The following is a 12,114-nucleotide window of genomic DNA, read 5'->3' on the forward strand; positions in this document are numbered from 1 at the left end:
TTTTTTGATTATTTGCTAGTATCTTCTATTCCTTCAATCATAGCCTTGAACTGAAATTGTATTTGTATTGTGCAATTTCATAACAACCAACGTGGTATTACAGTTTTATCTCAAAATCACATACAAAAGTAATTTTCTCCCTTTAAAATTCAGACCAGTAATTTTAGGATGGTTTTCCATGGTCCCCCCCTGGCCGCCCCCTGGGGGCGCCACTGCTCTGAGAAAGGCCCATTTACAGTACTACACCTTTTCTCTGCAAAATTCTGATATGCTTGCTTTTCTTGTGGTGAACCTTTGATGTTAACTGGCTTATGTAGGGGTCTGATGATTTAATAAATTTACTTTTTTCATATTTTTTTATCATGACAACTGGATGCATAATTTATCAAACAACGACACTATGAATTACAGCATGTCTTTTCTGAGGATGTTATCTCTGAGAGCTCACACCACACTGTACCTCTGACTGAGGTCGTATTTTAGCTTCATACTAACCTCTGTTCCCTTACTCCAAACTACTATAAGTTTTCCCAGTGGGCTAGGAACTCATTACATGATACATCACATTTGTTACTCTAATTCCTATTGTTAAAGACAGCTCAGAACACTTCAATAACATTTTTCTGTGTCCAAATCAGACTCATGCTTTTTTTTTTTTAACTGTCACAAAGGTTTTTTGTGACACAGCAAAAATATAAGACTATCTCTGGAACCCACTCTGCCAGCTCTGTTTGTGTTGCAGAGCATTTAAAAGAACTAAGTGCACTCTTAGTGCTCTTACTCAGCTGCCTTAGAATATAGGAATCATTTACATTTTCAGGGGAAGAGAAAGGGAAGAAGGAGGTAGGATGGGAGGAAGACACCTGACAGTGTCTTACCTTCATCCACTTCATCGTTGGACATGATGGCTACGCACTTCTCCCACACCATGCGAATGTCGGCCCGATAGCGGTCACAAGCCCAGAGGAACATGGGCAGCAGGATAGACTGGGCGATCGAGCACCACAGCACACACAACACCATCCAGTTGTAGGAGCGGTCAAACTTCAGACTGGCAAAGCTCACCACCTGCACAGTGTCAGTGAAGGATTAGTAAAAGCATGTAGGGAGGTCTTGGAATGCTTTCTGTGTTAAACATGACCAGAGATAAAACCAGTGTTAGCAATAATAACACGGACTGGGCAGTAAACACAAGATACCAGGATCACAGAACTGCTGTTCGTTTAGTGTGAAACACAGGTGACAGGATGAATAAATTCTCTACCTGGAAACTAACAGTGGAATTGCCTTTCATGTCTGTTTTAAACATAAGGAATAATACATATTATCAACATGTAAAGACACTCAGACAGTTTTTTGTTTTTTCTTTACTCTTTTATGTGCTCAATATCTGGGGTTCCCCTGGTTTCAACAGATCCTGTTATTTTAATGATGATTTCAGCGATGAAAAAACCTGATGAACATAGTTTTTGGACAACAGCGGAGGTCTATGGCACATAAATAAGATAAACCAGGTTCACATGCGTTATAGTGAGTACATGAAATTCAGTTGACTTTTGTCACTGTATGGGATGTTCTGAAAATAACAAAAACAGAAAATCACCAGCCTTATCCTTTCATGCATCGAACCAAAATGCTGATCATATTTATTAACTCATTATATCTTGAGTGTCACCTCGTCATGTCTCAACCCAATCTAATCCATCTGCTGACCTTATATAAAAAACATGAGGCCCACCAAAAACAAGGGAGACAATGGAAAACACTGTAGGTTTTCTTTTTATTAGAACAAGCTATTTAGAAATTCCAAACAGATTTTGGACTTCAGGTTTCCATCATTTCATTTTTAATCACACTTCCAAAAAATCCAAAATACAGTACTACGGCCACTGGAAGATAACATCCCAAAACAGCTTTCACTTTCATATATTACAATGTTGGCAGAGTAAGTATAGTTTTTTTTTCAAGTTGTAAATCTCACTGGCTATGTTTGGAGTGCATGCTCATAGAAATCATTTTTGCTTTGTGTCTTTAGTATCTATGATGGTTTTCCAACTGTGGTGACCATCTTCTGTTCTGTTTACTGTATATATATATATAAAAAAACATATATATATATATTCCTTAGTATTTCACCAAGTAACCCCATACAATTGAAAACTTGTATGCACATCCATTTGTATGTGTGTTACAGCTTTCCATGCATTTAAATAGCTCATTACATCTGGTCATAAAGAGAACTAGCAGAGATATTGTTGTTTCTGTCACTGCCCTGGAAATATAATCTTTCGTGAGTGCTATACGACCCTCTCAATTATGCACACACATGCAGACACACATTAGGACGCTGTCTTAGAAGTAATATACCACTGTCTTTGAAATAAACTCTTGGATCTACTTTCAGCCTATAATGCAACCAGGATACAGTTTCACCTCTGATCCTGAGCTCATACATTTTGGCCCGATGTTGTTAAATCTTACAACAAACGCACAAAAACGGCAAAGGCATTATACAAGGAAATGGTCTCATTTCTACAACTCATATTTCATCTTACAATGATATTCCCTAATTTATAAAAAGCATTTCCCAGTGTTGTAATTCCTTCTGCACAACAAACAGCAGCTGTGGTGTATCAAAGCCCTTGAGGTCATCACTGCTGGATAATTACTCTCCAGACTTAATAATGAAGGTAATTTAGTGTCTATACTTTTATTCGCATTTGTTTTTTATCTAAAATACGACAAGCTAACATCTCCCCAAAATCTCCACTAAGACCCTACATGTTCCTTGCTGCAGGGCAAACACTCTGGAAAATAATATTATTGGTTACAAAGAAACACAAAGGTAGCTGGTAAAAGCAAAAACAAGCAAAAAGAAATTAATCTGCAAATGGCAGCAGATTTGGATAGAGACAAACTTTTAACATGGCCTTAAGGCCTAATTTCAGTTCTCTTTAATAGCCAAGCTCCGCAAGGTGTTACTGTGTCTTCACAGTAGAATCAGAGAATTCACCTGTAATGCAATAGGCAAAAGAAAGATAAATACTGCAGCTTGATGCAGTTAAAAGAAAGCATTCTCAAAATGTTGGCTACACATTTTAATGTAAGCTTTCAGTGTGTGGTCATTTTTCTTATTTATGATTTAGTCAGTCATGACCAGCGCCTGTCTTTTAGGTGTGCATTCACGCTAAGACTATTTCATTAACCAGTATATTGCGATATGTAACAATAAGGACTGGATGATCATCTGGATATTATAGGCACTTTTGGCTACATTTTATGTACTACACTTTTTATCCTCACAACATAGAACATGTTATAATTCACAGTGTTGGGGAAGCTACTATCTGAATTTTGTGTTATCTGACCACAACTAAAACAGTTAACTTGCACCTTTTTAGAGTGTTTGACAGATCTGAACACTGGTCTACTAAAATGGGCCTTCTTGTCAGTTTTTTACCATCTGATTTGTACAAACTTAATAACTAAAAGGTTCTTTAACTTTCAACTTTAAGTAAATCCACACATGAATTTTGGTCATGGACAGGATTTTTTCTCCACTACATAGTTTTGTGTTTGTTGGAAATGGCTTCCCCTAATAAAAATAACAAAACTGTTGTCTTTCTTGTAGTAGCTCAATAATTTTATAAATGCACCAATATTTTGTGTTATTATAACAGGGATGGAAAGTTAAAGTACAAACAGTCAAATCATAAATAGCCTATAGTAGCCATCTTCTAGTAAAACATGTATGAATGCTCATTTACACTTATTTGTACTGTTGATTGGCTATTTAGCCTGTGGTACCTACACAGGGCTCAAACATTTTTGGTGGCTCCAGGCAAATGGCTCTTCAGATAGTAAAGGATAATAAGGATAATCACCTTTATTTGGCCAAGTATGTTACACACACAAGGAATTTGTTACTGGTACAGAACTGAGGCAGCCATCTACGGCGTCAACTCACACCGATGGATCCAACCATCGGGGGCAACTTGGGGCTTCAGTGTCTTGCCCAAAGACACTTTGACATGTGGACTACAGACGCTGTGATTTGAACCTCCGATTGGGAGATGACTGCTCTACCCACTCAACCACAGTCGCCCCCAAGAGGTAACCGATTGTCCCAATAACACAATTTAATGTGACTTTTTGTTTCCCCAAATTTCTACAAAGGAGGCTGCGATAGCAAATTTAGCACTAGCTATATGAGTCCTCATACCCACTTTTAGGGGAAATATAGCAGGTAAAAAAACAAAGTTATCCTCTAAGTTAATGCAAATAATACAACTGTATATGGCATGGTTATAGGAGCTACAGTGGATAAACTCCACCCTCAAATTCTTCTTTCACCTTAGTTTAGTATTTCTATCCAAGGCAACCCTATTCTACTATCGCTCTCCATGCAGTGCTGAATAGTTTACACAAACAAAGGCCATAGAAAGACAGCAAGGGCAGACACACAGACCTCAACCTACTTAACCTCATAACTAACTGAAGTCATAATTGTAACACAAGTTGTGTAAACTTAGTTTATATGTGTATCAAACTTAACTGAATTCTTTGTGACTGTCAAGTTTAAAGTTGCAGTGCAAAGTGGTCAAGATATTAATTTAAAAAGCTTCTTGAAGGCTATAACTGTGTCATTGTACAGTGGATCAACAAAACTGACTGTTTTATTTTCAGCTACATTTATTTATAACAATGCTATTTTCCACTGTTCTATGCATGTATCAATTATAATATTTAATGTATATGATACATTTAGATTAGGAAATACAGTTGCAACTTTGAAGCAGGTTAAAACATTTTTGACACAAATTGGCAGAACAGGAAATGCCCCCACACCAGCAGGGAGTGTTGTTTACCAGCCTTCTGGGTTTTTGAAAGCTCACTAGGCATTAATCTTTAAAACAAATGTCATAAGACATGGGAGGCACAAACTGGGGCTACATGAGCTCTAGAAATTTACCATGCCTGAAACATTCAGTCACAGCTAATCCAGATATCTATCTTGTGTGTCTAGAGTTTGACCTGTTGGCCGATATGACTGAGCCCATGTTAATACTCTAATGTCCTAATATAGACATTTTTGACTTAATACAAACCCTTTACATATTTCCTTTATGGACCAACTTCATCAGTAATTGCAACTATGTTTGGGCATTGAACTCACCAGTATGGGAAAGCCAGTCAGGAAGTCATAGATGAAGACGATACCACTAATCAGGTAGGTGATCTGCAATGATGTCTTAAGAGGCTCTGATCCATCGATAGATGATCTGCGTTTCCCCTGGGCATCCTCCACCACAATGGTGGGGACGTTGAACTTGTTCTTGTCTGCATTGTGGCCTGCCTGAATGGAGAAAGTCTGGAAAAGAGCAATGCCGATGCAGATCACACCCATGGCCACGCTGCCACCAATCAGCAGCAGAAAGCACACACCGAAGCCAAGGCCAATCTCCGTCACAATGAATCTGCAGTCAGAGGTGTAGAAACGGTCGATCGTGTCATGCCAGCCCACTGCAGGAAGTGTGGACAGAATGAAGGAGACCATCCAGATGCCCATCACTGTGTGCACCGCCTGCTTCTTGGTGTTACTCAATCTGGAGGCAGAAAGGCAGATTTTAGCATAAAGGAAGTTGATGTGATATCAAGCCTGCAAGTAAAATTGGCTTTGATTTTCTTTTCTGTGCAGGTCCTATAGCTGATAAGGAAGTGGATTTATGATACTACTTCTGCTAAACCTTAACACCAGAGGTGCTTGGACCACTAATTTCAAATTTACATGCTAGAATTTTTCAAAAACCATACATTTCAAAACAAATTGTGTCCAATATGTAGAACCTCTAGAAAAAGAAAGAATCAAATTAGAAGATGGTGAAAAGTGGGCTCCTTATAGTTTTCGTAGCACATCAAGGGTCACCAACCCAAACTGAACTCAGTGTGTTGCAAATAATGAATGTCACTTACAATTTTTTCCCATTAGGGGTCACCACAGCAAATGGTCACACTGACGATTCACATGTTGACATTTGGCACGTGTTTTACGTCGGATGCCCTTCCTGATTGTGCCTAACCACTAGTCTATCAGGGAACCAGTTGGATATAACAACTAAAATTCAGTACTAATGAGAGGTCTGACAGTGTGATTTTATGTTATATGGAGAGTGATGATGAAGAAATATGTCATCAGAAAGAATCTTTGTAAAACTACACCATATATAAGGCACTGTAAAACATAGTTAATGACACAAAATGGCAGATCTGCATCTGGGACACATTAGCTAAAAAAAGCACCTCGGTGATCACATAGATAAACTGAATCTGAATTGAGGGAAACTGATGCTTTTCTGATTGCGAAACATTGCTTTTCATGTTCCCCGGTGTATTTTTCATCTAGGTCTATTTCAGTGCGAAGAGATTTCTATTTTCTTTCACCTCCGAGTAATTGTTACTGTTGAGCAATTTGCTGAACGTGTCTGTATCCCCTGGCAGTGTTGCACTTCTGAAGGTTTGCAACGGCACACATACATCTAGAAATGTGGCAGGCGGTGACTGGTCTTCTCATTTTTAAAACCTGACAAAGGGATGTGCCATGCTGAAACATTCACACATGAAGTCGTGCTAAGTTGTTCAAAGTAAAGTAAGTGGATATAATAAGAAGGGTCAAGTAGACAGAATGCTACTGTTTACATTAATGTATCTCTCTTTATTCATACTGTATGTATTGTAAAGAAATACAGTACATTTTCTGTAAAGTGTCATTTGTCTGGGAGCAGATTTGGCAGGAAACCCAATCTGTCTCCCTCAAGAGAACCAGAGTGCGTCACTTATCCTCTTCTTCCCCACATTAATACCTCCTGGAGGAGTGCTGGCTAAACAGATAGTAAAACGTATCCCCCGACATACAAAATGACTCAAAAATACAATTAAAATCTACAGTATGGAACTAGTGATGCAGTAACTTACTGTACACTCATTAATACAGGCAGTAGCAGCCTCTGTCTTTGCACTGTGGCCTTGTACAAAAATGAGTGATTCTTGTAAACGTGAGTAATAATGCTCATCTTTCCTGAAAGTGCCTGGGGTGCATATGATGAGGAATTTACATCACCAAGTTGCTTGAAATTATTACCAGAGAGAAAGCATTGCAAGGGAAAAAGATAGTATAATGAGCACAAGATGATGAGAGCAGTTACCCAAGTATAAGGTTGGAATTCATAATTCAGGCCTTCCGTGTGTGTTAATGTCAGAGACAAGGCAGCCCTGCTTGCTCAGTGGGGCAAACATAAAGCGATTTTAATGTAAGGTGAATAGCAGTTGCACAGTGCATCGCCTGAACTATCACCCCATCACATCATTGTTATAAGTAACTTGAAAATGAGAAGATGAGCAGCTGACAGCAAAGTCAATGTTTCCCGATGGAGATGAGAAAGAGAATATACAGATGAGGGAGCTAGAAACTAGATGTCTGCTATCCCTGTTTGGACATCAGCCAGTGGTGACAGCTGCACAAGCACTGCAGATAGCAAGATTAAGCATAGATTTAAATAGGAGTTTGCATTTCTTATTTAAATGTCTGATTATCTGCATGGTGCTGCAAAGCTGGCCATGCTGACTGTAGGCTGAGCATCTGCAGGGCTGATGCCACAGCAAGTACAGTAACTCTTTTTATTCCAGCAGGGAAGGAAGAGAGTGGCAATAGAATAGTGATCCTCACCACATGCACCACAGCACCAGTTTCTGCACCATTTCAATAAGTCATATTGTAACGTGGCGGTATTCTGCAGATATAAATACTGCTTTTATATGTGCACTGCCTGTATTTGCCACAGTATGTGCTCTAGAAATGCATTCATCTGCAAATGATTTTTCTGTGCCTGATGACCAGAAATAGGCCATGATAAACAGTTGGGTTGCACCAGAGCCAAGACCTCTGAGGTGTGCTTCAAGGTAAGAGGTTCAGCTGACTTACATATTGATACCTGCATGTGATCAATATGCAGATCTAATTCTGTGCAACTATCATTATCATGTATCATTGCAGACAAAATACCAGACTAAACAGACAAAAAAATGAACCATTTTTTTTATAAAAAACACTGTAAAATATAGAAATCAAAGCAATCTAAATAAATATAGCCTTTATAATGATGATGATTTCAGAAAAATGTCTACATAAATGCATTATTTTGCCAATAATTGTGTTTATAAAAGTGTTTACATTTCAAAGTAAACAGTAGCCAAAAGTATTGATTGTTATTATTATAAACTAATCAACAGCATAGCTCATGTTAAACAGCACATATGCATCCCTCAATACAGGTCGAACCAGCATCAAAACCGTACTGCAAAGGAAGCAGCGATGTTGCTCAGAACATCTGATTACATGTGAACACCAGATGTCTTGGGAGTCTAGCAAGACCAAAATGGTGTTACTGCAGCCAAAGCTGATTCTTAATGTGAGATGAATCTGATCTTTATTATTCACTGTTACTTTGTAATATCACTTGCTGCGAGGAGCCAAAATAGGATGGAAGCTACTGTAGAGCTAGCAGATGCTTAGTCTAGAGGATTTTACATGGTGTTACCCCAAATAACTGTAACCAACAGATGTTTTGGCAGGAGAAAGATCTCATGTGATACAGAGCATCCCTCTCAAACACTAAGATAGATAAACACAGTGTCTAGTGACACTAATCTCAAACCAATCTGAGCAATCTGTTCAGAGAGGCCCAAAATGTGTTTTCCGGAGGTTAGAATGTAAACCGTCTTTTCCAAATTCTACTGCTGAAAATGAAATGCTCAGTGGAAAAAAGGCTAAAAGTACTTTGACCAAATCAGAGCCTACAAAAAAGGTGTTTGTGGATCTACAGTGCCTTGCTAATTAAACCAGACTGATGTTACACTCAGAGTGTTACTTATTCTGTGAGGAGCATGAAGAAAATTCCAAGGCAGACACTTCATAAACAAACATAAAAAGCCCAGGCAAATAAAGCCAAAATTATCTCTAGCAGTATGATAACCAGCCTCTGTGCATGCCACAAGAGTTAAGTTGATCATTTGGCTCAAATGACCCTTCCCTTTAACAAATTGCACCACCTAAATTGAGAGTGTCATTTGAATAAGAATAAACAGGCCAATTTTGTATGAGGAGAATACCTTACCTGTAGTTAACAGGCCAGCGTACCATCCACATGCGGTGATAAGAGAGCGAAGTGACGGAGAAGCAGGTGACTAATGTGAGAGTGTAGAAAGTGGAGACAAACACCTTGCACAGACCCTCGTTCCACTCATAATTGGAGTGCTGACGGCGCAGTGTTATGACACAGTACATTGTAATGGGGATGGCCATGTTGAGAATGTGCGTGCCCGCCAACGTGCAGATGAGGAACTCCAGAGGCTTCCACTTTTTCTGCTTGGCACTAACGCTAAGGATGCTCCAAGTGTTGGCCAGGATGGACACGCCCGAGCAGACCAGCCAAGCCAGCGTGTTGGCATTGATGATGTCATCCTTCATGGTGGTTACCTCATCCACCATGTTGGAGCGGGGCAGAGCGGAGCCTGGGGGGCCACAAGGAACTGTTGGCAAGAGCAGGTACACGTGAGGAGAAGGAGGAGGTGGTGATGGGCAGGAGGGAATGCAGGGTGTCAGGTGAGGCAGGCATCCTATCTGGGTGGGTGTGCTTTCTCCATGGATTGGGCACAGCGGGGAGAAGACACGGCAGTGGTGCAACACAGTGGGTTGTTAGATGGGGAGAATGGAAGAGCCCGGCCAGTTCCCTTACAAGCTTGAGGTTGGAGAGGGGAAAAAAGAAAGATGGAGGTACAGTGATCAGAGACAGAGAGAGTGAGGAGGATGTATCAAAAATTATATCAGTCAGTCCAGTTGAAAATCATCATCCATAATTCCTCATCCCAGTGAACTAATAGGATTATGTTAATAACAACAGTTTAACTTAAACTGTTAATGCTGAAAGCCACCCATTGCACGTGGTTAAGACAGGAGAGCAATCAGTCAGCAGAGCTAATTTTAAAAATACTGCAAGCCATATGACAGAGAATGGCAAAGAGCTACAGTGTGACGCAGCAGTTATTTTATAGAAGAAGGTGAATCACTGAAATGAGTCCAAACTTCTCTAATGATCACAGTTATACATGACGGGAACGCTTTGGATATAACGCCAACACACACACAAAGCTACGCCAAACATGCTGCAGGAGATGAATAAAACAACAGAAATTTAAAAATGCAATCCAATAGGATCATCCTGAAAAAATACAAAGATGAATTAGAAATTTACTGATCAATTCATCATTTCATTTACTTACCTACTAAAGTGCAAAACATCCACTGTTTTCAGTGACTCAGATGTGGCAATTCGATGCCTTTGTAAATGGAAAATCTTTTAGTTTTTGGAATGTGAAGCCTCTGCAAAACTGTGGTATGCAATTTCACCTTTTTTGATAACTTGCTGACTAAGACTTATTCATCCTAATGATAAATAACCAATATATTACCCATAATTAAAATAACTACTTTCTTTCTTGATGCTCCCAGAGATGTGCTGATTCAACTCTACAGAAAGTTTTTTAGGCAGCAGTTTCTGGCATTAACTAAAAGGGTTCCAGTGTATTGTTAAGTGTATGAGTCTTTTGTTTGTTTGTTTGTTTTTGTTGGAGTTTGTCCCACTTCTGTACAGTAGACCAAAATGGTGACAACAAAATAAAAAACCAATCTTATGCAGTCTTGTTACAAGCAGTTATGGGAAGAAATCCTACCACACACACACACACACACAAAAGAAAGCCTGAGAATCATCAGAAGAGGAGACTTTGGTTCCCCCACAGTGGAGTGAAACATGCTTGGCATAACTGAAACATGTTGCCACATCTATTTCCTGCCTTTTGGCTTGTCCAAACAATGATGGACTTGTTGGCCTTTGAGAGGGGACAATGGAAATGACAGAGCAATGTCATCATCACCCTGGTCTCACTTCTACTGAGCTAATCCTCCTCTCTCGCATGTCCCTCCAGTGGCACCCTAATCATCTGTCAGCCAATCAGAATCAGTGCTGCTGATACAGGTGGCTATGAAGCAGCCATATGCTCCTCAGGCCCCGTGAAAGCATATGACTCAGGGGATGCTCTTATAAACACATCATGACATATTCCAACATTTCAAAAAGCCGCATGTTCATACCAAGGCATTCACCTCTGGTGACTTTACTATTTGGCCAAGAGACAGCAACAGCAATTAGGCTCCAACACATACATCAACACAACACGGTACATCAACACGACTACTATAAAATTATGTCAAAATGAAATTTCACAGCCAGTGGTGTCTCATGCTTGGAAAGCCTGGAACGACAAAATTATCTGAGCAAACCACCGTCTGACAGTCTTGGCAGTTATGATCTGTCTGCTACCAAAACAGGTTACCTCTTATAAATAAGCTAGTCATGGTCCATGTGACTTTTGTTTACAAGTTGTTCAACTGTAACATCGCATTTTTAATTCACACAAACAAAACACAAAAAGCCAAATATAGTATTTTCTAACATTTCACTATGGAGGCAATCAGAGGAAAACACACTGTGTTAAAAGTGTTACCATGCTGTCCCAAACCACACACACACACACACACACACACACACACACACACTTATTAAACAAGCCTGATACATAAAAAGAATGATTCATAGCTTTGATCCAGGAGTCCCCAGGTGGTTGAGATGGACGGATCTGTAGTCTGTCTGTTCCCCGTGGACTGAAACCTCAGCTGTGTCAAACACTGAACACTGCAGCAATGTTACAGAATCCACCACGGCTTGAACCAAATCCCTCTCACATGCACCCAAGATAGTGCTAATGAAAGGAACCTGGTAAATCTTTTGTTTTCAGAAGCAACAAAAACGGATGTGGGAAAGCCATCCAAGTCGAAGCAGTACTTTACACAGGTAAAGATACAGTAGGATTTCTTAATGAGGAGTTAAAGTGTAGAGTTAATTTGGTTATGCTGTCGAGAAGCATCTGTGACTCTCTGCGTATGTCCCAAGTCTCTTATATGCATCCAGTTTCCCTCACTTGTACCTTTTCTTTGTAGCC

The 12,114-nt window shown here is 39.6% G+C and overlaps 1 protein-coding gene across 1 annotated transcript in view; it reads right to left on the minus strand.

Annotated features, from left to right (window-relative positions):
• The window catches only part of gpr153 (G protein-coupled receptor 153), a 32,947-nt gene that overhangs the window by 9,210 nt on the left and 11,623 nt on the right, over positions 1-12,114 (minus strand). The window contains exons 2-4 of the mRNA XM_020614828.1: positions 9,171-9,794; positions 5,177-5,606; positions 879-1,068 (exon numbers count right to left, since the gene is read on the minus strand). Coding sequence (XP_020470484.1) covers positions 879-1,068; positions 5,177-5,606; positions 9,171-9,544 — 994 coding nt within the window. The 5' untranslated portion in view covers positions 9,545-9,794. The remainder of the gene's footprint in view (positions 1-878; positions 1,069-5,176; positions 5,607-9,170; positions 9,795-12,114) is intronic.

This window comes from Monopterus albus, unplaced genomic scaffold, assembly GCF_001952655.1.
Source record: "Monopterus albus unplaced genomic scaffold, M_albus_1.0 scaffold6.1, whole genome shotgun sequence".
In the NCBI taxonomy this organism is placed as follows: Eukaryota; Metazoa; Chordata; class Actinopteri; order Synbranchiformes; family Synbranchidae; genus Monopterus; species Monopterus albus.